This window comes from Corylus avellana, chromosome 4 (assembly GCF_965113065.1).
Source record: "Corylus avellana chromosome 4, dhCorAvel1.hap1.2, whole genome shotgun sequence".
NCBI lineage: Eukaryota > Viridiplantae > Streptophyta > Magnoliopsida > Fagales > Betulaceae > Corylus > Corylus avellana.
In genome coordinates this window covers 33,093,277-33,120,604 of record NC_142493.1, presented here as the reverse complement: position 1 = coordinate 33,120,604, position 27,328 = coordinate 33,093,277, and the positions used below count along the sequence as shown (strand labels likewise).

The 27,328-nt window shown below is 35.2% G+C and overlaps 3 protein-coding genes across 4 annotated transcripts; all 3 read right to left on the bottom strand.

Moving 5' to 3' along the window:
- Positions 1–6: 6 nt before the first annotated feature.
- ARL1 (ARG1-like 1) lies at positions 7–5,479 on the bottom strand. Its single transcript, XM_059589665.2, has 12 exons — positions 5,089–5,479; positions 3,788–3,911; positions 3,518–3,600; positions 3,320–3,431; positions 3,125–3,229; positions 2,096–2,146; positions 1,418–1,507; positions 1,226–1,334; positions 975–1,123; positions 814–867; positions 440–687; positions 7–366 (listed from the first exon to the last, which is right to left on the bottom strand). Exons 1-11 carry the CDS (start codon positions 5,223–5,225, stop codon positions 445–447), a joined length of 1,257 nt encoding a protein of 418 aa, XP_059445648.1. The 5' UTR covers positions 5,226–5,479; the 3' UTR covers positions 7–366; positions 440–444.
- Positions 5,480–12,306: 6,827 nt separating this feature from the next.
- ZFP5 (zinc finger protein 5) lies at positions 12,307–13,406 on the bottom strand. The gene has a single exon (XM_059592202.2). It carries the CDS (start codon positions 13,190–13,192, stop codon positions 12,392–12,394), a length of 801 nt encoding a protein of 266 aa, XP_059448185.2. The 5' UTR covers positions 13,193–13,406; the 3' UTR covers positions 12,307–12,391.
- Positions 13,407–19,811: 6,405 nt separating this feature from the next.
- Positions 19,812–25,353, bottom strand: LOC132179031 (Sterile alpha motif (SAM) domain-containing protein). Of its 2 annotated transcripts, none has more exons than XM_059591647.2 (7): positions 24,916–25,353; positions 24,476–24,609; positions 24,165–24,217; positions 23,516–24,069; positions 23,327–23,407; positions 21,922–21,984; positions 19,812–20,071 (listed from the first exon to the last, which is right to left on the bottom strand). In XM_059591647.2, exons 1-7 carry the CDS (start codon positions 24,964–24,966, stop codon positions 20,015–20,017), a joined length of 993 nt encoding a protein of 330 aa, XP_059447630.1. In that variant the 5' UTR covers positions 24,967–25,353; the 3' UTR covers positions 19,812–20,014. The 2 variants fall into 2 exon arrangements, with proteins under 2 accessions (XP_059447630.1, XP_059447631.1); XM_059591648.2 differs by having other exon boundaries at positions 24,168–24,217; positions 24,916–25,351.
- Positions 25,354–27,328: the final 1,975 nt, after the last annotated feature.

Below are 27,328 nucleotides of genomic sequence, written 5' to 3'. Positions count from 1 at the left end.
TAAAGCAGCGGGGAATTTCTCGACACATTTTTCCATTTCTTAATCCAAAAATACATCCCATGCTGTAGTTGATGGAATGAACTTGATCAACAAAATATGCAATTTACAGGTATGATCGCCGAAGATACTTAGAAAAATGAACAAGAGAATTGCCCAGGCAATAAGAAAAGAGAAAAATTAAAAGGAAAGAATACTACATTAACAATGAGTTATTGTGACCTTTGACAGAGTAATGGAGCCATTCGAGCAGAAGCATCGTTGATCAACATACACTGTTGCAGTAATCGCCCAGCCTCGTACTTTGCTTGATGAGATGCCAAACCATCGCAACAGGGAAAATGATGAGCGCGACCTGTTTCAGCTTTCCTGTAACACATAAATGTTTAATCCTTACAGTAAACAAAATGTCAACCAAGAGAAGATATGTGACAATTCTCACCCTCTTCAGCAAGGCTTTCTCTTGTCAACCTTCAAGGGAATATTGTACCATTTCTTTTTCTTAGGTCGATCCCGATCCCGAGTCGTAGATCTCTTCCCTTTTACTTGGTCATCTTCTCTAGTGTCCTCAAAGGAATTGGTGTCCTTAAAGGAACCTCTATTCTTGCTCTTACTTGTACTCCGCTTCATTGGAGGAGCAATAGTATATGATGCATGTATTTCATTCCTTTGCTTGAGAAGCTCATCAATCTGCGAAACAAACATACAGCAAGATTCGAGCAAAATGCAATCAGTGATCATTAGAAACCATCAATGTACTGAAACCTCATTTCCCAAATGGAGCTTAGGCATAATGTCTTCACTAGTTAAACTCACAGCTTGTTTTTCTTCTGCATATCGACTGGTTATATCTGTAAATTGTGCCATAACCTGTCAACATGGTAACTTATGCCAGAACCAGTCAACACTTGCATTTGAAAATTAACCAAAACAAAGATTTATAGAGTCATATGGAATGATCTTTTATGCATCCAGACCTCTCGGTATTCAGTTTCAAACTTCGATATTTCCACTCTTTTTGTTAGAATTTGAGTTTCCACGGCCCTAAGGTACTCCTTCTCTTCTTTATAAGCTGCGGCACAAAGAGCCTCTATTGTGTAGCTTGCGCTCTTAAAAAAGTTGTCACCTAGAATAAATTTACCATGAGATGAAGGTGGTCTTCGGGTTCAACCAAATGCCTGTGTAGTCAAGAAACATAATAAGCAACAGGACAGACATCACAACTGACCATAGACAGCAAAGACATGGGTGCCAGCCTTCAGTTCGGTTATTTCGCATGGCTGAAACCCATCCAGCTGCTTGAAGAAGGCAGATTCTGGATCTTTTGCAGCAGAAATCTAGTGCAAAAACAATTTCAAAAAATCAGATGAAAAAATTAACAAGCCAAATTACAAGCTGAAGAGTACTTCCATTAGCTCACCGAATTCATTGTTTGATCCAACTGATAAACAGGAAAACCAAGAAAGTACATTCCAGCAGATGTGATCTTTCCTGTTTTGGCACTGTCCTCCTACAGAAATAATTATACATAAGTAAATTGAACAAAAGCAATAGATTGTATATGCCATTTGAATAGTAACTGCACAAGAAGATGCTAATTAGCACATAAGATCCTAATGATAGATATAACAGTATGAAGGTTTATCTGTGAGAAGAACCATCAAGGACCTCGAATGATATTGCATTTGTTACCTTATGATGTGTGTGTGTGCACGCATAGTGTAACTGCTGAATATTAGCATTGTAAGCACTCTTCATCATCTCTCACAAAATTTTGGATCAAAATGCTCACATTCTGTGCTAGACAAACTTTTCAAAAGTTTTCAATCAAATTTAAAGCAAGAATAATATCAAATATGCAAGAGTTGTAAATTACAGAATTGGATAGAACTTATGATTAGACAGACACAGGACCACAAGTACACGACCAGGTATAATCAAAAGGTTGAAAGCATGCCACGAAAAATTTAATGCTTCAATTCTATTCATCTGCAATTGATAACTATAGTTCAAGCTCATTAGGAAAAACCCAAACAGAGATTTAACTACATGTATGATCCATAACCCAACTAAAAAGAGAAAAGAAAATGCTTGATACCTGAAGTGCTAGGCTTAATCCTCCATTCTCCACCTGATCAAAATATAATAACTGCAATAATATAATCTGTCAGTAACAATAATGGAGATTATTCACAAACAGAAAAACACAACGATTTTGGCAATTCCTCAGCTTGAATGGTATTACTTAGATGCCAAGTACATTGTACATAATGGTATTATGTATTTGTTAACAAAAATTACATGCACCAGACTAACTAATCAGGAAAGGACCCCCTTCTTCCTGCCGGCATTGTGAAAGAAAAAAATCCCTTCCCAGATTATTAAACAGTTTCTGAAAAACCATGACTAAACAGATACGGTACCATCAACTTGACTACGCGAAAAATAGACAAAATACATGCCCCACTTTTACAGACTCTCAACCAGAAAGACCAACTTTGTAGTTTGACAATGAAGTCCAATCATTACATTTTTTAGATTGCCGGCAGGCTTGTTTGTGGAACAACTGATCAACCCAAAACTTAGAAGACACAGAATGAGTTTGTGTGTGTTGGGGGGGGGGGGGGGGGGGGGGGGGGGGGGGTTGGGAGAGTGCCAGAGCTTAACGGCAATTGACCAAAAAAAATCTGCCCTGGGGGGGGGGGGGGGGGTTGTTGGTGGGAGAGTGCCAGAGCTTAATGGCAATTGACCAAAAAAAATCTGCCCTATTATGCCTAGAAGATGCCATCACAGGCAAACCATGGAACACTTGTATATATACAAGATTTTATTGGTAAATAATAGAACTTTGACATAGATTTAGTACAAATACAAAAATAACTGAACCATGACGTGCTTGAAACAATTGAAGTCTCAAGTTCTAAAAGTACAAAAGGCAAAATATATTGACTTTTGTTTCCTTTGCAATCTTAACCACAGTGAAGAGATCTAAACTGCTTAAATATTATTTCAATAAATGTTTAAAACAGGACAAGCATCATAAGACTAGGAAGAAAACCATAAAAGCAACAACTAAATTCAAAAAGCACACATTTTCATGGGAGATGGATGCCAGAGGTTCATTAACCTTGAACTTGCTTTTGTCTGACGACTGCACTCGACATACAAATCCAGCTCGAGCTTCATCTTCTGTTATTGTAACACGATAGAAGTGAGCAGACTGCTTCTCAACCTGTTAATTTAAAATAGTAAGTACAGAATTCAAATCAGCAACACCACAATTAAAAAAGATGATGGCTCAACTGGAACAAGAATAGCTCACCTTCTTAGATATAGGTTGTCCCAATGGAAGTGGCCGAAAGGTGACCACACCATTAAGTGCCTCCTCCAAGACTGTTGCTGATACAGTGGTCTTAATTGGCACACCAAGTTTACTGTTATGTAGAAAATAGTATAAACAAAACATAATGCATAGAGCTCGTGACAATCAAGGAGAACAAAATATGCAACATTAACTTACCTAAAAAGGGCCGCAAACATGGTGTTCACAGCTCCCAAACTTGAAAGATCTAGCTCCAAATCTTGGCTTTCTGAATCAACAGCCTAGGCAAAGAACAAGAAATCATGTTCCACATCAAATTTCAATAGTAAGCCAAGGATAAAAATGGATTATTAGAATCTTAATGAATTGAATGGACCAAAGAATGAACACTGCGATCCCGGTAGGACACGGGTAATATTCTGAACCACATAGAGTTAGCAATACCAAACACTAGCACTAATGTCTAACCTCAAAACCAGCAGTGTCATACTGACGCCGTTTTTCGGGATCATACAAGATATTATAGGAAAAGGTAACCTCCTTAAACATATCAGCTGCTTTAGGATCATTTGCATTCTTGTCAGGATGGTACCTGAAATTCTGCTGTATTAGCATCTTTAACAATCTAAACCACCTTAAAATGGCACAACCGAAGAATATAGCAAAAATATTGGCAACAAAAAAAGTAGAAAACATGAAATATAACCTACTACTATAAGTTAAAAATCACCATAATCCACCTGAGAATAAAACTTTGGCCAAAAGCCCACTGACTTCATAAAGAAAACCTTAGAGGGATAATGCTCCAAAATGTGTGAAGCACTCATGTTGGGCACAGTGTAGATGTTCCCCATATGGGAATGTACTGCTGAGAAGGTTTTCTGTGACTTATCAAAATATAGAGAAAAAAAAAAAAAAAAAAAACATAAATAGATAATACCATCGCCGGATAAAAACCAGGAGTTTACCGGATCATAGTGCTCATGTACTAGTGATGTTCTCCTTAATTTCCTTCTTGTTTGCATGATCCAATAAAGTCAAATATACTAATACAGATGTTTTGCTTGTCATGTTACACAAATAAACCTACATGAGATAGTATTTGGAGGTTATATGGATCTATAACACCTAGTGATAAACCTTCAAGTGACACATTAACCCAAGTTCCCATAACATAGAGCTTGACAGCATACATCAGCATCCGTCCATACAATCCGGAGTTGACCAGTGCTTTAACTTGTCGTACTTCAACTTAGAGGTTTTGCACCACGCATCCTCAAGTAGATGTCACTCAATGAGGTTTACTAACTTCTACCTTCTACTTCTTGTCACATCAACTGCCACTATAGCGACTTAATGGAACATCTTCAGAGAGTTAATTTTACAAAAGACTCTCTCTACTCAAGGTAGACACGGGTAAGTGGCGAAGTTCTTCCTGATTAGAGAAATTGGGTTTTGAGGTGAGTTGAGTTGATACTTCTATTTCTTACTCCCCCTCTCACAAACCGGCAAGATCTGTCATCTTTGTGTATAGTCTCTAAAAATTCCCTTATTCCACATTAACCATGAGCTTCACCAAGTAAAATTCCCAAACTAATATAATAAAGATATATTTGACATTCAGACGCGAAATTAGGAAAAGTGCTCAAAATTTTAAAACGAATATCACATAAATGTAACCCCAAATCCAAATAATATAATAACTCAAAAACTCGGAAATAGCGCCTAAGGAACCACAAAATCACTCGAAATATACGTTTCCAACATACTTGAGAGCCATTCTTCGGTACGCGCTTTTGATTTCCTGATCCGTGGAGTTCCTGGAGACGCCGAGGACCTCGTACGGGTCCCGCCGGAGCGGCTTGGCAGTATCGAACGTCACCGGTTTCGATCCGTGCCCCGGCATTCTTCAAACTGTAACTGTAATTGCTCGCAAAACCCTAGAAATCGGTCACTAAAAAAATTACAACAATTCAGGAGCTCTGAATTGAAACCGCGGTGAGCTCTCTCTCATTGTTCACCAACTTCATTGGAAAAACTGGAAGCTTTAGAAGCACTGTGACAGCCTAGCGAGGAGAGAGAGAGACTCCATGGGACCTTCAAGTCCAAGCTGGAGCTCTGGAGGAAAGAGAAAGACGCACAATGACGGGAAATTGGAGGTGTTTTATAATTATTATTATTATTTTTATATTTGTCTCACTCTTTAAAATTTTGAAAACGAATGTGCTTTCGGGTAAAGTACGCAGAGTGCGTATTACGCACAGTGGGATTGCCGATGTGGTTGCCACGTGTACAGTAGGGAGTGAGTACGGTGGGATTGACGACCGACGGTGGGGTTTGGATGATGAGGCATAATCAATGCCGAAAAGGTAAGGTATTGAAATCGCAATCAGTGGGTGAACTGAAGGGGAAACTTGACCTCAACAATTTTATGAGATGATTATACGACATCGTGTTCATCATCATGTTCGCGGTGTGTTTTGCTCTTTTGGGGTCATAATTATTATGGTCCAGCTTATAATGATGTGTCCCATACTTTGTCACAAACGTACGCCAAATCAGACTGTGAGGAACTTGTCATTTTTAATAGCTGACAAAATCATTAGCCTTGGTATAATCTCCCATACAAGAAATAAAAATAATTTTCATTTAATGGAGTTTTACGGTTCATATTTTCTTTGGTTTGGTTGTATTTAACGGGATTATTTCAATATATTCATCATATGATTATGGTAACATATATAAAATCTAATCTTAATCAAGAAGGAAAGAGGATTATGATTTGTTGTCATCCATAAGAATGAAAAATGTATAATTAATGCAAAGTTTGATGATTATTTCCATTTTTTTTTTCTTTCTATTCCAATAAGGAAATGGAACAAAACATTACATAAGTGGGCCTTTCTCTTTTTATTTTTTTATTTTTTTTACATGTCCGTAAAAGATGAGAGAATGGGAATTCGAACTAGTGACCTCTACTTTATGAGGCATGGTTTCCAATCAATTGAATTACCCTTTGAAAACACACAAGTGGGCCTTTCTTATTATTGCTCATAACAATGGGCTTTTAATTTGACTGAGTCTTGAAAACACTTCTACAGATTCATAAAACACTTTCAAACCAAGAAAAGTGTTATACATTCTGCTCTCATTCTTTTTTCATCCTCACATTTTTCAGAGTCACCATTAAATCGATGGAGTTTATGTATAAAGCTCATATGGCTCCACAGATCAATTATAATTTTAAAAAGTGAAAAAATAAAAGGACGAGAAGGAAAAAAAAAAAACACCCCCAAACAAAATAACTAGTTGGCATTATTCTCTCAACTCAATATGCCCTTGAGAAAAGTATTGGTTACATTTAAGATGGGTGGTTGGCATTTGGCACGCTTGTCTTCATAATTTAACTCATTTCAAAATGCCCTTTCAGAAAAGTAGAACATAATACAAAATAAGTAGTTGAAATTATTCTCACAATCTCTTTGATCATCATTATCAACCTTGGTAATCAAATGATAATGGGATCTTTCGAAAACGAGGTTTAGGTTGAGCATCTTATGGGTAGCTTTTTATGGAATATTCAAACTACTTTCAGCCATGCATTGCGGCATAAGAAATACATTCATCTCTCCTGCCTCCCTTGTGTTTTACAGTGTCATTGAATTGGATGCATATGGTGCTACCTAACCCACCTTCCACGACAGTCGACAGGCGTTAGATTTTTCTGAAATGCCTTGTTCCTTGATAAAATTGAGATTTCTATCACATAGGCATGGGGATCATGAAATTGATACTTGAATCATGTCTAACATGCCACTTAGCAGCTTGCCAAAATGTTACTTGGAGTGAGAATTACAATTGGGTTAGAGTAATTCAAAGACATGCTCCAAGAAAAATGCTAGTGTTGAAAGGATACATTAAAATTTCAAAACTGAAAGGCATAATACCTGTTAATTACGTATGTCTGACATGTGTTATGCCTGTTAGATTCATTATCTGAGTAACAAAGCTTAATGCGTTACTCCAACTCCTCTTCCTCCCCCATCGATGGTGGGAGGCTATATATACCCCTCCCCAATTGAATAGGTTGAAGCATAAAAAAATGTTGAGCGAGTAAAAATTAACCTCTTCTTTCATGTACGTGTGTGTTTTTCTTGGTGCTCTTAGACCGTAAATTTTTGTGGGTATTACAACTTCCTAACACTTGTCAACATGTGATTGGAAGACAATGAAGCAAAATGTAAAAAAGAGTTAATCTAGTATAACTAGTTTGTAGTTTTTTGTTTTTTTTTTACAACTTACTTATATGTATTAACATGGAATTAAAATGACGATAAAGCAAGCCATAAAAGAGTTATAGAACAGTTACAAGTTTGGCATTAGTCGGGCTCAGGATGCCACCGAAAGCATCACAAAGAAGCCAGCTTGATGATGTGTGATTGGGCACCAAGCTGTCTTTGTGTAGGGGGCCATTAGAGTTTAGTTTTCTTCCCACTTGAGACACATCCTCAGCTCGTCTAATCATTGTCATTATCTTCTCCGGCACGATCCTTATAATTGTGGTGTGATAGATGGCAAAACCTTCCAAACTAAGTTAAAAGGCTGTGTTTTCTCTATCACGAAGATAGAGATTGAAAACATAATCGCAATACGGTCTACGAATACAATCAAAAACGACAAGTGCCTTTGTTTGAGCAAGACTTGGGCTTCTTAATTTCCACCTCCCAAAAATAAATTTATCTTTCAATTTTGTTGCCTATATTCCTATATTTTCATTTAATGCCTCATCTGTCTTGTCGTTGACCATGATCGAGGGTGGGGGCACATTTTTTTTTTAATAATATATAAGAAATTCATTTTTATTTTATTTTATTAATGCTATTAAAAAAATATATGCTTTCTACGTACGACAAATTTATAATTTTGTTTGGTGTAAAAAAACTTCTCTAATTCAATTTAGAGAAGAACGAACTCTATCCCTGCTAGTACTGAAATTGTTTTTTTTTTTCATGTGTGGTCAGAAATTACAAAAGGCCAAATGCTAAAGAAGAAAAAACAAAAAACCAAAAAAAAAGGTCGAACCTACTCCAAAAAGAAACACTAAAAGTGGTAGCTAACCTACTCCAACTCTAACCATTTCATTGGAAGATCTCTAGCAACCAAAAACGTAAAGAGGCAAAAGTACAAAAAAAATAAAAAAAACAAGTAGAGGCTTGAGAGCTAGAATTAGCGGTCTTTGACATGATTCATAAATTGAACAGAAAATTAGTAGAGTAAGAGTGAGAGATTTAACTCGTTTAAGTAGATAGATCATATTAAAGTTGACCTATATACACGCTTCAACATGATCCGCTATGAATAATTACCTTTTAATTCATTTTTAGTGCTAAGCCCAGCCCATGGATGCAACATATTGGAAATGACTACATCTCCTAATTGATGGGCATGGCCCAAGCATATGATGGGCTCCCATCCCTGAACGGCAAAACGAAAGGCCCAAAGTAATTGGGCCTCAAAGATGAGAGCTAAAAAGTCACCTGACTTGACTAAACGTCCCAAACAAGCATAGTGGGAGATACATGCACCGAATTGGAACAAATCCTATTCAGATGCAAAGACAGATCCTCAAGCCTCAAGCCATGCCACATTGCCACTTACATTGAATGTTGCCACTATGAATAAGTCAGACTAATTAATTCTTTGCAAAAAGAAAGGATCGGAGTTGGTCGGCACCTGCATAATACAAGGCAACTAGGCATGAAGCCACCTCCTAGGGCCCTCTAGTTTGGTCAATGATTATATCAGTGATTAAAAAACAATGGAGAAGAATAAGGAAAAAGAGAGATAATTAAAGAAGAACAAGTAATTAAGAGCCAGAGCAATGTTATTCTTCTATTTAATATTTGGGCAAGATGCTCAGATGTTTAGAGCCGATTGAGTTCAAAGTCGATGATGTTTAGAAAAACCTAATTAATGAACAACCGGCACCAAACACTACAGTAAGCTGAATATTAAACATTAATGCACTTCATGTTAATTGTAGTTAAGGATGACGTGATATATATACAACATTATTATATTATCCTATCTTGTTTGATTTGTAGGCTATTATTATTGTATTATTATTTTCCTGATATTGGAAAAGCAGCTATATCTAGAAGATCATCGCGTGTAACTATCTATCAGAATTATTGAAATATAATATTGCGTCATTATTTTATCGTTATTATTTAATAACTGCTATTTGGCTGTGTCAACAATGACAGATACTCTGTCTAGGTTCCAGGAATGCTGTTTGTATGAAAAAAGAGGCTTCAGAAGTGCTGAATGATCAGCAAGAGACATTAAAATATATAGCTTGTTTTGGACGTGTCAATGGAGACTAAGAGGGGGATAGGGTTTTCCTTTGAAGAAACACTTAGCTTCTATTAAAAAGCATGTTCTCTATCATATGCTATTAGAAAATTAATCTATTTCTCATACGTAATAATTTTATAATTTTATGCGGCTAATGTGAAAAAAAATTTAGGACTAACAATTTTTGATATGACTCACCAACTTGATATGAAATTAAAGGGTTAAGGTTAAGGAGTTTGACCCGTTTTAATTAATGGATCAGGTTAGAGTTGATCTATATAGTCTTATACTCATATTTTGACACGATCCAAACCCAACACACAACATAATGACAGATAATTTTTGACATGACCCATGAACTTGTCACAAACTTGATACAAAATTATAAGATTATAGTTGAAAATTTTGATCCATTTATTTAAATGGGTGGTGTTATAGTTGATCTATAATTTTATATACATGTCTCGACATGATTCAAACTCGACAGACGAACACGAATTAGCACCCCTAAAAAAAAAATTCAAACGGATGAGAGAGAGGCATGGGTTATTTTGTACTTCCTGACTTTTTTTATCCTAATCAATTTAGGACAAAAGGTGTTTACAAAAAATATATATATAGGAAAAAGGCGAAATTACATGGGTCCCATGCCACTTCTAATCTTGATTTGTGCACATTAAATACGTGATCAAATGGGTGGATAAATATCACACGCTACGACGCAACTCAAAACAGTAATAAAAAGATTCAAGCAAATCAAATAAAAATTAATTAAGCAGTCGGCTCTGATTTATGAACTCCTAGGTTTTAAGTATTATTATTCTAAGCATCCTATAAAACAAGAGAACCCGTCAATTCTTATCAGATGCACTATGCCTTAATTAGTCAAGCGGTGATTAATTTCTTCTCATTATTTTATTTTATTTATTTATTAAAGAATAATTAGGTCCTCCGCCATAATATTAAAAGCCATCAAATAAATTCTAGAAAAGCAATCGAATTAAACCTATTGTTTAAAGTCGTTTATCCAACTTGAGCTTAATTATAGAAATATTCAAACAAATTAACAATTTATTATTCAAGAGGTTGTACGTTCAAACAAATAGTTCAACAGTACTGTTAAGAAGAGAGAAAATCACACGTTAAATATGTTAGTAAATAATTACAAGTTTAAATGGTACTGTTTGGTGACGCGAGTGATGGTGGGGTGCATGGTTAACAACCAGATTAATCTTGTACAGTAAAGTTTATTATATAGAATATGTAGGGCTAGAAATATATATTTTAAGGTCTTGTTTATCTCTAGTGCCAAATTAAATAAGACCTTATGCTAAATAGTTCAAAAGATTCTCTATCATCTTACATCATTTTTATTTTTATATTTGTAATTATTTTTTTTATTGGTAAGTGTATACGCATTCAATTGATCCTAAACCCATTATCTTACCTTTCATTCCATTTTTATTGGGGGGGGGGGGGGGGGGGGGGTGAGGAGATGTACATCTTGCTATTGCTTAGCTAGAATATATATTAATTTAAATAAATACAGTCTATTAATTAAAATAAATAAAAACTGTATAATAAAAGTTTTTTTATTTTACTTTTTTAAAAAAAATATAAGGCTCGATCCAATATGGTAAACCTAAAAACTTAATAAATAATCTCTAATTAATAATTGTATAATAAATTATTGGAATGTTCATTTGTTTACTTTTTCATTTTCACATTTATGAAAGTCTAAAGGGCATAACTTTTTTCAAGGTGGGAACCTCAATTTCAATTAAATTGTCAATAAAAGAAGAAAAATATGTGTTTCCAATGTGCTCCAACATCAATCTAAATTGAATAATGAGAATAATACGAAAAGTTTTAAATATAAAAACTTAGTTAGTAATTTTGCATCCCAAAAAGGGAGAAGAATATTTTTTAAATAAAAATATAATATCAATATCAAAATAAATATTATTTAATTAATATTTACATATAAGAAAAATAGTCTCACTTAAACCTGCCTTCCTATGCCTCAAAATATATCAAGCCAGCCCTAGCTAGGTTCATGATGAGGCAACTCACCAAGAAACACATGGTCGCAACCAAATCGAACAATATATTATTAATTATTTGCTTTCAATGAAGTTTTCTTTTAAATTGTCTTTTTGGTTCCTTTCTGTCATTTAGCCCTAATCAATATCAATAAGGGGAAGACGAATTTTTTTTTCAGCCCGGCTATAGTTTAGAAGAAATCTTAATCCATCTATTCAAAATCCATGTGATTCTCCCATATATTTTTAACGTGAAATTGTGGACATATGCCAGTTTAATAGAGCCAATATCTGGTTTGGATGAAAAAGTGCTTAAATATTCCAGGTTTTGTTTATATAGAAGAACAGGAGCTAGCTTTTCATCAATCAGTTCTAAGCCTCTAATAATACAGTATACAGTACTGAAAGATCTCAGCAAATTAAAACAAAGAAAGTGAGGCATCCTGGCTTGCCTGCTAATTGGTTTAATTAAATTACTGTCTCGCTACTTTTCCTCCAGCCTGAACCGATTCGTATGTCGTGGTGTAATTAATATTCATGGCATTTGCATTATCATTGGCAGTTGCATGCTGTTGAGATTACCAGCCATGAATCTAAAAATTTTCAAACGATTTCATTTCCACTTCTTGAAATTCTAAAAGAATCTAAATAAGCTGCCACTTGGAGAAATATGTTACACGCCACTTCTAGAGGAGCTTCGTATATTTGCTTGCATGTTGAGGCCTAATTGCAAATCCAAAGATTTACAGCTTTGCTTGGAAGCAGGCAAGCATGGGGAAGGTTTGAAGATAACAGGCCTATTGATCTCTGCCGATCCGACGTCGGTTTGTGTTAGAGTGAAGCTACACGTGTCTTGTTGGAAAGAGATGTTGGGTGGCAGGGTATTATGCCACTTTGATAACTGGGACTGGGAGAGGGACCCATTATCTTGATCAAAGGGATTGAAGCAAATCTGAGATTCATCATAGTGTGAAAACTCAGGAGTTGTATAAGATGAGGGGCTATAAAACCACGGAACGGCGCCGTTGGAATTAGCAAAACCATGGTTGTTTTGGAGAGGTTGAAGGTAACAGTTGATGCTGGACTTCCTGGCTTGAAGCTGCAGCCTCTTCTTCTTCATCCTCTCCTTCTTGTGTGCATTTTGATGACCACCCAATGCCTGTGAGTTTGCGAATTCCTTGAAACAATATTGGCACTCAAACTTTTTGCAATCTGGGGAGCCGCCGCCTAAGCTTCCGATCACCTCCTTGGAAGGTTTCGTCTTCTCCCTGCTTCCAGATGAAACTGTTGTTGATGAAGAATTTACACTTTCATCTCTTTCTGCAGAGACTTTCACGTTGCTCTCATCAATATTCTTATACGGATTCAACTCAAACCCAAATAATTTGAGCCTCTTCTCAGCACAAGAACCTGCAGAATACCCATTTTCTCCATCCCATGTGGAAGATAGGAGATTAGATTCAGCCTTTGCCATTGCTGATTAAACGAGAAGAGAAGAGAGAGAGAGAGAGAGAGAGAGAGAAAGAGAGAGATACTTTGTAGTAAAATAACTTACCGATTATAAGTTTGGCTTCCTTCCTTTTATAGTAACCTCTCCTCTATGCTTTCCAACGATGCATTGCATAAGTATAGTTTAATAATCATGGATGGCACAAGCATATATAACCAAGGGCCAATAACAAGACATAAAAAAAAAAAGAAAAAAAGAAAAAAAGAAAAAAAGAAAAGTCAGATCCCTTTCATGCAATATTGGTTTATAAAAACATTTTCTTATTGTTTGTATATACAATATAATATACACATCAAACTTCACCCACCAAAGAGGGATTCACTGTGTTCTATAAACACTTAAAATATATAAAAACATGCAATTATGCTACCACTTGGGGCTTTTTAAAACAAATATTCCATGCATAAAGAGGTTTTTAAAGTTATTATATTATTACCAAAAAGTCAAAGAAAGATTGGGCATGTAATCACCTGGAAGGAAGGTTGCGCAAAAATCTCCCTACTTTAATGCATATCTATGATTTTTAACTAGAAAAATTAATGAGTCAGTGGATTTATTATATATGTATTGCCCTCTATTGAAGCTTATCATATAATATAATATATATACACAGATAAATACATAGAAATTAATAGCTGTGGGTGCCCAGTCCCATCTACTACAGCAACTCCAAATAAATATATAATTAAAATGAAGAGAGATCCTGTAGAAGTCAGCACTTGATGAAGCTTGTTTGTAATTATCCCTTGAGGAACACTCATGATCAAATTAATAAAAAATAAAAATAAAAAAAGCCAAAGACATGTCTATCTTGACCATGTTTGAGAATGCTCTTAGAATAGTAAGGGAGATGGGTTACTAAACAAAGGAATATAAGAAGTGGGGAATGATGTAAGCATATATACTAGTAAGGGTCTTCAATTAATGAGATCTGGGCATATCTTCTTAGAGCAGGGAAAGCCTATATTTTATTCCAGAAAAGCATATGTTTTGAGGTGAATCAACTCGTTCAACTAATCTTATTAATGTAAGGTATATATAAATATAAATATAAATATAAATTAAGCAAAAGCATTTGCAATGGACAGTTGTTGCAGTTGGAGCCCACCTTTTTGTGGCTTTGGAGACAAGTTAAAAACTATTGGGATTGTGTTGTTATTCCATTGTCTCTAACAAGATCTTCCAAATGGTGGACTTCTTCCACCAGTAGATCTCTCTCATGCTAATCAATTCCCACTCCTTTTCTTGCTTTCCAGTGTATTCAAATTTTCTAGATTTAGAGGAAGAATTCTGAGGCGGCATGCTGTCACCAAGCATTTCACTATCCTAACATGTGGAATAAAACGAGCCCATAAGGAGGGATCGATTATTGGATTAATTATATATATTAATGGGTGGCAAGGTGGGTTGGTTGGTTGGTTGATTGATTGATTTCTGCTTAATTTTCATTTCATTATTCCACGGATTGATTACAGGATCGGATGGAGGTCCCTACCATCCGGATCCCAATGCAAACACCCCAATTGCTTTCTTTGCTCGAATAATCCCACAAGAATTTTCTTTCTACAGTATACAGAGACTGCCAAAATTGACTGTGGAAGGAAGACATTTTTATATTATTATTGTTATTAACTTATTTGTAGAGTAAAAGTCCATAACTACAAAAGTTGAACGAAACAAATGAGTGAAGGCATGGGTCTTCTTTATGGCGCACCTATCGCGCGCAGGAGCCAGGAAGGCATGCTGTGGATTACTGTTTTTCACTTTCTTTTTTTAAATTATTCTACGCTACAGTAACAGTTCGGTGCATACTCGTGTCCTGTATCAGTAGATGAGGATTCTCTATAGGAAAAATTATAGGAGACCGGAAAGAGAGATTCTCGCCTGAGCAGAACGCCCATATAAGAGACTTCGAGGAAAATTCTTGCCGGAGTAAGTAGGCCTCGTCGGAGCTCTCTCATAGCCCCCCCCCCCTCTCCCCGCCTGGACTTCCAGAGGCCGAAAAACTGCATGCAAATCTACAAACTAATATATTGTAAGGTCACGAACAAAATATATATATATCATATGTCACTCTTTCCTTTTGGTTTTGCAGTTATGCTTTAAATTTAATTTGACTTAAAAAAAAAAAAAAAAACATCTATGAACATTCCCTTCTTAACGCTCTCTAGCTAGGTAGTGGCCTTAAGAGCATTTACATTCGGCTTAGCAAAAGTTTAGCTAATATATATATATATTTAAGCAATCAATTTTTTTAAAGTACCTACATCTGACTCAGTATTTTAACTATCAATTTTTAATAATTTAAATAAAATTTACTATTTATTATTTTTTTATGTAATTTTATGAGAGAGATGAGAGATGATGAAATGATTTTTTTTATTAATAAAATTATAGATTGTTGAGTTGTTGAGCATTATAGCTAACTCTTGGCTAGTTTGCTGAGCCGGATGGAGAGTGATTTTAACACTATGACTTGAACCGAATGTGAATGCTCTAAGAAAGAAAAATGATATATAGAGAGTATTTGAATGCCTGGAACTCACTCAATCCTCAAAAAGCTACCCAAGAGCAATCCATCTCTCCACTCATTAGTTTTGTTAAAATAAATTTTGATATGATAATTCATTACTCTTTTTCTCAGGCCACTGCTATAGAAAAAATTGGCCAACTCGAGCCCTCGATTGGTGAAGCGAAAGCGGTTCTTATGGGTTGGTTAGAACTATTACGTTAATATTATAAAATAACTATAAGATAGAAATTAATATGGTGACAGATCTTGGTTTAGACGATATTTGGTAGTCAAATGTCATCTTAATCAGCATGACAGCATCATGCCCTTAATTGAAGAATTGCCGCAAGCAATCACTAAAGATATATATATCCACTTCTCTTAACATAAAGTTTTCGTCTTGAAATGTTAGGAAAAGTCAGCCGTAGTGCCTACTCCGGTGCACCAGATGGGCCACTTCTTCCCTCTTTCCCGCTTTGTACCTCCTTGAGCATCAGGATCAATGATTGTATCAAATCCTAAAAATTTAATTACCTTATTTGTATCTTCTTCATTTATCATACTTACGAGACATTTTTATTGTAAATTAATCAAGTTAATAAAAGTTTAATCTAGCTTTTTGGGCTTTTTCCTAAATATCAAACACCGAATCACCACAAAATTCTATCTTTTTTTTTTTTTAATTTAATTTACTTCTACTATTCTGAATTCTCCATTATTTTATACTTTACATATATTTTTTTGTTAAAAAATAAATAAATCAAAGAAATTTATGTGCCATTCACTTTAGCATTTGAAATAATGAGTAGTTTACGTGACAAAGTTTACCACCTCATGTTCTCAATGCTGACTACTAGACATTGTTTTATCGAGGAAAAAAAAAAAAGAAGATGAAAAAGAGTGAGTAGGGAGATAATAGATTAATCCTATATGATGCCCAATCCAATCCTGTCACGGTGGTGAGTGCGGAAGGCACTTTAAAAATTCATATTGCTAGTGGAACAATATATACAATACATGCCACCCGTCAACCATCATATACTTACGAAAATTTGAAAGCAATTAACATATGGAAAACACCAACCGAATATATATATATATATATATATAGAGAGAGAGAGAGAGAGAGAGAGAGAGAGGAAAAAAAAATAATGAAAAAATCCAATATGACAAGGACAAATTTGTAGTACAAGATTGACCAAACCAAATTCATACTGCCTCAGAGAATAAAATACTAAGCTCACTTTGCAGATACCAATGGTAGCTCATATTTGTGAAGAAAATTCCTTCTTCAACGGGGAGCCTTGCCCAAGCTTGTCGACTATAATTTTACAAGGTATTCGGTGATTAGAGATTGCAATAGTAGATTGTATTAAAGTATTAATTAAATAATTAAATTAATATTGTTTTATTAGTTTAAATTTTTAAAATAAGTAGTTATCTAACTTTATATTAATCACTTTAATGTAAATTGTGCTGCAATTATTGTACTTAGGGGTGAAAAGACGGTTTTTATTAACCGCCTTATAACCGCTAACCACACTAACCACTAACCGCTAACCGCTTGTTTAAAATATAATATATATTTTTTTATTATAAATATAATATATAATATTATTATTATTATTATATATATATATTTATTAACTTGAAACAACGTCGTTTCAGTCATCCTAGGTCATATTATTAGGAAAACTTATTATTTCTCTTCGACGTAGCCTCCTTCTTCTCACTGAGATGCCTCCTTCTCTTTCAGCTTCATGCCGACGCAGCCTTCATCTCCACTCTCCCTTGAACTCGAGCATTTCTCTTTTGATTTCACGCTGACGCAGCCTCATCGCCACTCTTCCTCGAACTTTAGCATGAATTCGAGATAGTGAGATACCTTGTTCAATTTCTCAAGCACGATTTTTTTTTTGCTGATTAATCTATTGAAAAAGCTTTAAAAGATTGGTTTTTTTTGGGTCTCTGGTTTTTTTGCTAAAAAGCTTGATCAATTTGTTTGCAAGCTTTGTTGAAAGCAAGAAGGTCATTTATCTGCTAACCGCTAACTGGGCGGTTAATTGCTTAGCGGTTAGCGGTTTTAGCCACTAACCGCTAACCGTCTTTTCATCCCCAATTGTACTACTGCTTTACTCCTAAAGTAGGCAGGACGGGACAAGAGGGGTCAACCCCCTTCAAAATAAAATTTTTTTAAAAAAAGGTTTTTAAGCCTTTAAATTTGTTTTAAAAACATAAAATAAATAAAGTGTTTTTTTTTTTTTTTTTTTTTTTTACTTTGGCCACTATATATATATTAACTACAATTTGATTCCTTTAAAGTTAAATTTATAATTTCGTCCCGCGCCGATTGTTGATTGCTTGCTAACCCTAGTTTGGGCAGCATCAAGGAAAGTTGTTAGTTAAAGCTTTAATTACGGTATCAACAAAGAGAAGAGGATAAAGTGTGTTAAGCCATCGTATATGAACTAGTAGCGCCTTTGCAGCTTGCAAGAATCTTTATGTAGAGTAGGTGAGTCTATACTTGATCCAAGTGTAAGCTAAGTCTGCCAAAACTTATCTTCCATGTCATCGTACAGGCGACGTTTTGAGACATCAAGGCGACAAAGATTCCTTCATCTTTTTCTTCTCTTTTCTCTTAAGAAAAAAAAAAAAGTTGGCGACAATGATTCTCCAAGGAAAATCCCATGGGAATCTCTAGCACGGTTTGTTGTTGTTTGCTCTATGGGGTTTTGGGGGAGGTTTGTGGAGTGTTACCAGTTTTGTGCTCCTTGTTGGATCTTTTGGTTGTCTTTTTTGGCAAACCATCTCATACCACCTTTATTATTGGTGGTCTATTTTCTTGGTCTTCGGGCCAAAAAATTATAGGGTCACATCTTTCATTTAATGTATTTCTTCTTTTTTAATGTTCTATTATGGTGGTTTAGAAATTTTTTTGTTGTAGTTTGTAGTTTCGTCCTTATGTACTTACCAAAAAAATATATGAGCACACGACAGGCAGGACTTAATAGAAGGGGGTGATTTCCCTTTTTTGATTCTTTGTTTATGGTTGATTGTCAACAATAAACAACGAAGAATTGCATTACACGAAAATAACACCATCACAAAAAGCACCATAGAGCCATATATTAATTAATAATAGAAGACAAAACCCTTTTAGAAGCAAATGAATGATTCTATCTAATTTGTAACTTAACAAACACTTGAACCCCACATTCAATGTTTGGAGACAGGAAGCGTAGCATCCGTAGAACTATAATCACCGCAACAAACTCAATTAGCCAATGGCTAGCTTTTCCCGTTCTCCTTTCTTATAATTTTCCAGATTTTCCTTGTGGGCTGCTGAGCCTCGTTCCAAATTCCATTCACACCCCTCTTCATTCGCTCTCCTATTATAAACAATTGATGAAGTTCTTTACAAGCTAGGAAGACATTGGACAACAAATTATCTTATTTTCTAACAACTATCCTACAATAGCCTACAATGCTATTGTGACAATTCGAGTTAACCCTTGAATATTCTACACTACTATCCCATTATGTTGAAATGAAACTGCCAACACACTATTATTTTTATTTTTTTTTTCTTTTAATAATAATAGATTAACAATGATACCCCGTAAAATAGTATGACATTACTCTTAAAAAAACTCATAAATTGTTTAGTTACTAAGTGACAGCTCAATTGGCTGGGAACTCCTCCTTATAAATTAAAAGTCACTAATTCGAATCCCCCTCATCTTTCCCTTGTGCGGACATACAAAAAAAAATTAATAGGCCCCGGGGAGGAGGCTTACCGCTTACTCACCTTTCTTCAAAGGAAAATGTAAATGTGTTGGGAAAAGACTTCACTCCTTTGGCAGGCGTTAGCCAGCTAAGAGGCAAGCATACCTAGAGGCGCCGGATCTCTGACGATACCACAAACGATATAGTACTTGAACAGCCTCTCCTGCAATTCATGTGGGAATTTGCAATGATCACGATTCACGACCCAAGCACGAAAATGTCTAATCAATTGAATCACACGACAGCGGAGTGGCAATTAGGAATGGGAAAAAATAAAAATAAAACTATATCCCAAATTTTCTCGCCAAGATCTATTAATACTAATTAACACTGTTCTATGAGTGCCAAAAATGTGAGAACTGATTCATGGACCGCTTTCAAACCCAATTTGAGTTGCACAATATTCATTACATGAAAAATATTTCTGATAGTTCCTCCCATCACAAAAACAGAGGAATCCAACTAATCTTGCTTCAAAAGTGTAACCATCATGGTTGCCGCTTTGATCGAGGCATAAGAGCAAGAATTATCTTTTTTCTAGGCCCCTGCAATTCAAACAACGTTTATAAGAAACACAGAATGTGATGATGGCTATGACTAAGGAAACAACATATTTATGACACACAAGCATGGCGAGAGGAGTATCCATAGTCAGGCAGCTAGTAGCTACTTGTATACTTCTTCCACTTTAACAGGCTACAACTTCCCCGAGAAACTATGAAAACCGCATGCAAAGCAAAGAATTGAACAAGGCTAACAAAGAACGACCAGCACACAGAGAAGCAACTTGCAAATTTTATCTAAATCACAACTTACATGCAAACTTTCCACGAGTATGGTTGATAGAGAACTACACAACTAGGTCTTGTATTGGTAGACTCCGGTTCAATAAATTTTTTATGTTTCAGAATCTTTTTTAATGTTCACAAAACTGTTTCAAAAGTTGATCTACACACAAAGACATCCATAACAGACTTAAAAAGAATCTCATAAGGAGCTCATCGACAAAGAAGAGATCAGAGCATCTTCTTCACATAGCATTTAGAAAAAGACGACGAGAAAAAAAAAAAAGAAAAAGGAAAAAATACAGAAAGAGAAAAAAAATCATATTGTATAATCATTTTAATACGGAACAAGAACATCTGGCTCATCAATGTTCTTGTGATACAATTGACTTCTTTGGCATCTAAATCTAAGTTTTCATTTTAAGACATAATCATTGCTGGACAATGGGCCATCTCTATCATGGGTTGCAGACTGGTAGTACACTCAGCTTTACCGGGATAATGCCTCAAAACAACAAATCAGCCAATTTCTCTGCTTTTGATTTAAATTATATAAAAATTTGGAGATTTCTCTTGTTTCTCAGTGCACGGTGACTATTGACATTTGCCATCATAATGCCATACATATTACCTCAAACTTTATGTTCTTAGTGCACTTATTAGAACAAAAGCAGCTTTCTGATTGCTTCTTCTTCTTCTTTTTTTATTCCAAATGAGGGAAAAAGAAACATGGCACCACATTCAATGTGGACTTGAGATGAAAATGAATATAATTTGGTCAGGTTACAAATTCCTACAGAAATTGTCCATGAATGGAGTGATCCCCAAAGAAATAAGGTAGCATCCACATATGATCCAAAATATTAAACTGGCAGGTTCTCAAGTTGACCTCCAGAATTTTTTTTCTTATAAGTAATTTCCAAAACATTGTATATAAATTCAGATAACTATTGGATAATTTAAACATGCTTCTAAATATTCTACTGAATTTAAGCTTCACTAAAAATCTGAATATCTGCAAAGCAGAGAATTACAGGTTGATGTTTAACTACATACATATGAAACATAAGTTAAAGTGGAAACTACAATTAACCCCCTCAAACTGACAGCCAAATTGCATTGTCCCTCAAACTTTAAAAAGTCACCCAAACTACTAACCCCTTTCACTTAGTCCCCCACCATTAGGATTTTCTGTTAATTTGGGTGACAAATGCTTGAAATTTCCATTATACCCGAAGTGAAATGCATAAATATACAAATATACCCTTAAATAAAAAATAAAAAATAATTCTCTGTAGTTACCAACCCACAGCCAGCCGCTGTGGGTCTTGTCTCCTCCATGGAGAACCATGGTTGGGTCTCCACTTTCAAGGAGACCCATGGCTGGCCGTGGGTCTCCACGACGTTTTCTTTTTTAATCTAATGCAGGGGTATTATTGTCATTTTCAGGTCACGTGTCTATTTTCCGTCTGATTTAACCAAAAACCTAACTGAGGGGCTAGTAGCTTTGGGGGGTCAATGTTTGGGAACGTTGCAATTTTTGGGGCGGGTAAGTGTAGTTTCCCTAAGTTAAATAATTATCAAAAAGCAAAGAAAGAAAAGAAAAGTACCATAGGGATCCCCAGTTCTTTCAAGTCATTTTCTCCCATCTGCTTCAATGCAGCCATATCCACCTGAATATTATGAAGTCAACTTTATCAGTATCAGTATCAGATGAATAAAAAAGAAGCTAGTAAACAACTATCTTGTTCAAATCATAATATTTTAGAACCCAAAAAACATTTAAAGTTCTAATTACTCATTTCCAAATCCAATAGAAATTACCAATTTCAGATCAAACTATGGTTGCAGGCTACAGTACTCATAAGTCAAAGAACCATTAATCTCATCTCCATAGACAGATTAATATACAGCATATAAAAAAACTTAGAGATGCAGATATACATTTCAGAGGTCTAGGTAAATAACCTTTCATCTCATTCAGAAGCATTTCCATGCAACAGTGATGCATACTGGATGTGTCTCAAAACAATTTGATACAATTGTGTGACTTTACAGTTTTATTTTGAAAAAATAAACATCAACATAAGATTGTTAAAAGAAAGTCCGTGTCTCAATTACCTCATCACAGCAATCTACAATTGAACAGTTTCTCTATAATAGACAAACAGGAAAGAGTATGTCTGCTAGATTTGTTCCCCCTAACTTAGCTGCAATTTACGTTTTTAGCAAATGAAATGTGAAAAAATAACGCATACCTTTAGCTTTGATTACATTTTGTAGTATAAAAGATTCAATTCTTTTAGTGACCACTATAGTAACTCTGTTACTCCATTTGGAATTATGCATATGGGTGTGTAGCTGGGGGATTTAAGTAACATGCGACTGAAACCAAACACCATAATCAGGATAAACAAATTAATATGAGTACAAGCATTTAGAATTGACTAGCTGCGAACCAAACCTAAACCATCTAACCTTTTATTCAAAAAGAACAGAATTACTGATTATACAATTTGAGATAATATACACAATAGTTGGATAAGTGCCTGTAGAGGCCAAGTCAACATAAAGAAAGCCTTGGGTTATTGAATCCGTTATTCTAGTCCACCAATAATGTCAGGCTTTGAAAATCGAGGATTTATTAGATGCTGGAGGCACTCAAAAACATACAGAGAATAGACAAAATCCTGCATACTGTTGGAAACCCATTGATGGAAATTAATTAAAAAAAAAAAAAGTATACCATAACAAATACTGTAGACAAACACAATGCGCAATCACTTCACAATATCTAACAATATTTAAAACATTCAGAATAATTTGCCAGCTGGAGAGTACAAACTAAGGCGTGATATTTACATGGACATCTAGTGCAACAACCAAATCCTTTTCTTTTTCATAGGTAACACCATAGATCTTACAAAATTTTAAAGAGTTCTTATCCATGATTCAGGACATTAAAAGGATTTGAGATATTTAACAAATTAAGTGAACAAAGATCAAATAACATACTTCCTCAGCCTTGAAGAGAATAGCATACTTTCCCAATCCCAGTGACTGTAACAAGCCATCAACAGTTTGCTGCTCATCACCCTACATAATAACCCACCAATAACAACGTTCAGAACATGCATGAAAGTTGCTAAAGATCAGACACATAACACTCCATGATCCAGAAGCAGCTAAAATAAGTAGCAGTACCGCGTATGGAATTTTTTGTACAATTCCAGTTGGTGGAGGTAGTTGTCCAAGAGGGGGCAGTGGCTTGGCAGGTGCGGGAGGTGCATGTTTGGCCACAAAAGTTGCAGTACTCATAGGTCCTGAAGTATCAAAAACATCTTTTCTCATATATGGAACCGATCTTACATCATCATGTGTCCTGTTCAATGGCCTTCTTTGTAGTTCTTCCATGTTCCTGGGTGGGGAGAGACCCCTAGAAGTACCTATACCTCGAGCTCTATCAGGTGATCTTCGTCTCAAATGATCCAAAGTCCACGTAGAATAAGAACCTCTCATTGAGCTCATCACAGGCAAATCATCCACACTTCTTGTAGAAGGAATTCGGCCCAAGAAACCTGTGTCCTTCGGTTCCAGCAGGCTATGCCTTGAATCAACATTAGTTACTGGGGGCCGAACAGACTTTGACAACTTCTCACGTAGGTCAACACGCTTCTGATCACCATCGCTCTGAGCTCGTCTAGATGCATTTTTTTGCATGAGTTTAAATCGGAGGTCATCTCTACCAATGTGCACATCTTTTTTTTTTTTTTTTAATGGAAGGGACATTAGTAATTGGAAAACTAGTACAGAACAACAGAAATGCAATGAGATTGCTTCAAAGTAAACTTACTACCATTTAAACCATTAGCACTCAAATCCAGCATCCTAATATCTCCTCTTTGTCTGCAAATGGAAATTAATAGACATAAGCTCTTATCCAAGAAATTTAATTTTGCGAAGAAGGTTGAAAACACCATTTGCACACAAAGCTTATACATCAAAGACACGATTATAGTGATGCAGTGATACAATGCATAAGTGCCCAAACGAATTGTGTGCTTGCTGAAAGTTCCAAACAGTACAATAATCCAAGAGGAAACAGAAAATTAGCAGAAAAGAGGGTCACCACAACAGAAAGATAAAAAGGAAAGCAAGACGCACCGTTTGTTGTCGAGTTTGTTGCCATGTAACACTGAACTATCTACATTACTTCCTAATCTATCTCTTACGGACCGCTTAGTCCCAGCCACAGGCCGAGAATCAGCATCTGATACTTGACCAGACCTCTTTACTACCTGTATAACGATGGGTACAGTTAGTGAAAGTACAAGTAATTTCCTCTGCTTTACGTTGCTTTTGTTTCCCAATAGATTTGAAAATAAAAAATAAAAAACGAAAATAAAGATATATAGGTCACTTTTTTTCTTCATTTTCTCCGAAACCAAACAGACAGAAGCAAGAATTTCTCCATTCAACTAAAATTTCGAAACACAAAATAACAAAAATATTCAAGTAAAACTTCAAACAACAAATTAAAGAAAAACAACTTTTGGTGTTAATAAAATTAAACTGAAAAAAAAAAAAAAAAAAACCCTAGATACCTGGCCACTACGCCCGAGAGTAATGGTGACTCGTCCCGAAGCTTCGGCCATATTGCAAAACCGAAACCCTAGATAATCAATTAACTAATCTGGCTCCAACAACACATGCAATGAAATAGTACACGAAGCATCCCTGCCTTTGAGCAAACGACAAAAACCCTAATCTCACTGCAAACACTAGCTCGCTGGAATCGAAAGATTGCCCTCTTTTTTTCTTTTTCCGAGAAAATGGAAATAATTTTGAGAGCAAAGAATATGCTGACTCGCAAACACGGTTAGAAAGCGAGAATCTGGTTATGGTTTTGGTTTTGGGCAGAAATGAGAACAGGGAGGACTCGAGGGCCTCACTGTTGCTGCGGAATATCAAAGTGCGGACTTCATCTAGATTGTCTGGATGGACCTGATCAGATTGAATAAGGGACGTTGGATTAGTTGACAGCCCCGCAGTTCATTTTTTCAAGGCAAGTCAAATATACTTTTTATGGAAAATGCTCATTTTAGCAGCTCTCTACTTTTATATCGTAGGATTGTGATGCGGGAAAAACAATTAAATAGACTCATTTATTATTCAATTACAAAATACATATGATTTTTATTATTCCAAAAAACTAAAATATTTCATGTTTTCCCTTTTGTATCATACTAGTTTTTTCACTAAACTTCTCGACCTTTTTCTTTCAAATATTATTCAATATTTCAAGAGTAATTCTTTACCACTAATCAGCTTATTATCTCATAATGCCAACTTTGTTGTACACATTACTAATTGGACGCTTCTCACTCTGTGTTTATAAACATTTTCCTTTTCTTTTTTCTTTTTTTTTCTCTCTTTCTCTTATTTATTTGCATTAAGAGTAGTAATGATTCTCCTTTTTAAGTCTCATCTCTTAATTTTTCTTAATTGGATAGGAAAAAATAGAATGACGGAGACTGCGACACGTGCACCTGAGTGGCATGTAATATGCACTCACGGGGTGGAGAACGTTAATAGAAGCGGCGGAGGCAGCAGGATCAAGGCGGTTTTTGTGCAGAAGAAAAAAAAAAACTATCTCAAAATCATAGAAATGGGCTTTGGACTAGCTGAAGCAATCATAAAGGTTGAAAAGCCAGAAATCAGGGGCAGCCATGGGCTGGGCTCGGCCAGATTCTGTGCACTTCAACACCATAAATTACATTTGTAATGCCCATTGGACTTCTGGGGTAGACAAACCCAGTAAAAGAAGAAGAAAAAAAAAAAAACGAAAACGTTTTTCGGGTAAGATAAATTTTAGAATGGAAGAATCCATTACGTTGTAGTTTACTGGTATTTCTTTTCTTTGTAAAGAAAAGGAGGTCTAAGAACATTAGCATCCACTTTTATTTATTTATTTATTTATTTTTCAAATTTTGAAGAAAAATTCGACTTTTTATATTTTAAAGACTTGCTTTTGAAAAGCACTCCAAATCACATTCTCTCTTCCCATTCTCCATTGAATTAAAATATCCATTCTTATTCTTCAAACACTCTAGAATCTACATCCCACTTTTTCTCATTTTTTAAAAGAATGTTCATTCTCATTAAAATACCATTAAATTCCACCGAAGAATGCTATAGTGGTTTTTCCTCTCTCTCTCTCTCTCTCTATATATATATGAAGAACTACTGCAACATTTTATCAAAAATGAAAAATGATAAAGAACCAGATGCAAATGCATTTTAGGATGCGATTAGCTATAATTTGAAGAAAAAAAAAAACAGTTTGAAGAATTGGATGTTGTTAGAATATAAATTAAATGTTGTTAAATTAATCTATTTTTATCAACTTAAACTTTTTAGATAATTAATAATTTAATATGGTATCAGATAGTTTAAATATTATTTCTATCATTAATTTCTCATTTTAATTAAATATTTTACGTACTGAGCTTCATCTATTAAGAGAGAGTTTGAGCACACACGTGAGATGGAGTGTTCGAAATAATAATTAAATACATCACTTCTTATTGAACTTAAACTTTTTGGATAAATAATAATTTAATAAATATATTGATGCTCTAACGTTTGATCTACAATAAGTGTGGAAGTTGCAAACATATTTTTCGGAAAAAGGGGCTATTAGTATTTTCAAAAAAAAAAAAAATCTTCTGAGTGTGGAAGAGTTAATAGAGGGGACAAGCATCTCCCCTCCTTTTCCCTTATTTATATAGGGAAAAAAACGAAGCAGGCCATTCTAGTTGTTTTCCCCTGTCAGTACTCCCAAGTTTGGTGATTGTTTTCTTCATCATTTACTGACAGCCAGAATATAGAAGGGATATAATTTTCCATTGTCGCTCTTTGTTGATATCATGATACGAGACACGTAGTACAACCTTATTAATGTGGTCCTCTCTTGTATTCAACATATAGACGTACACAACTATACTACTGTGCTCG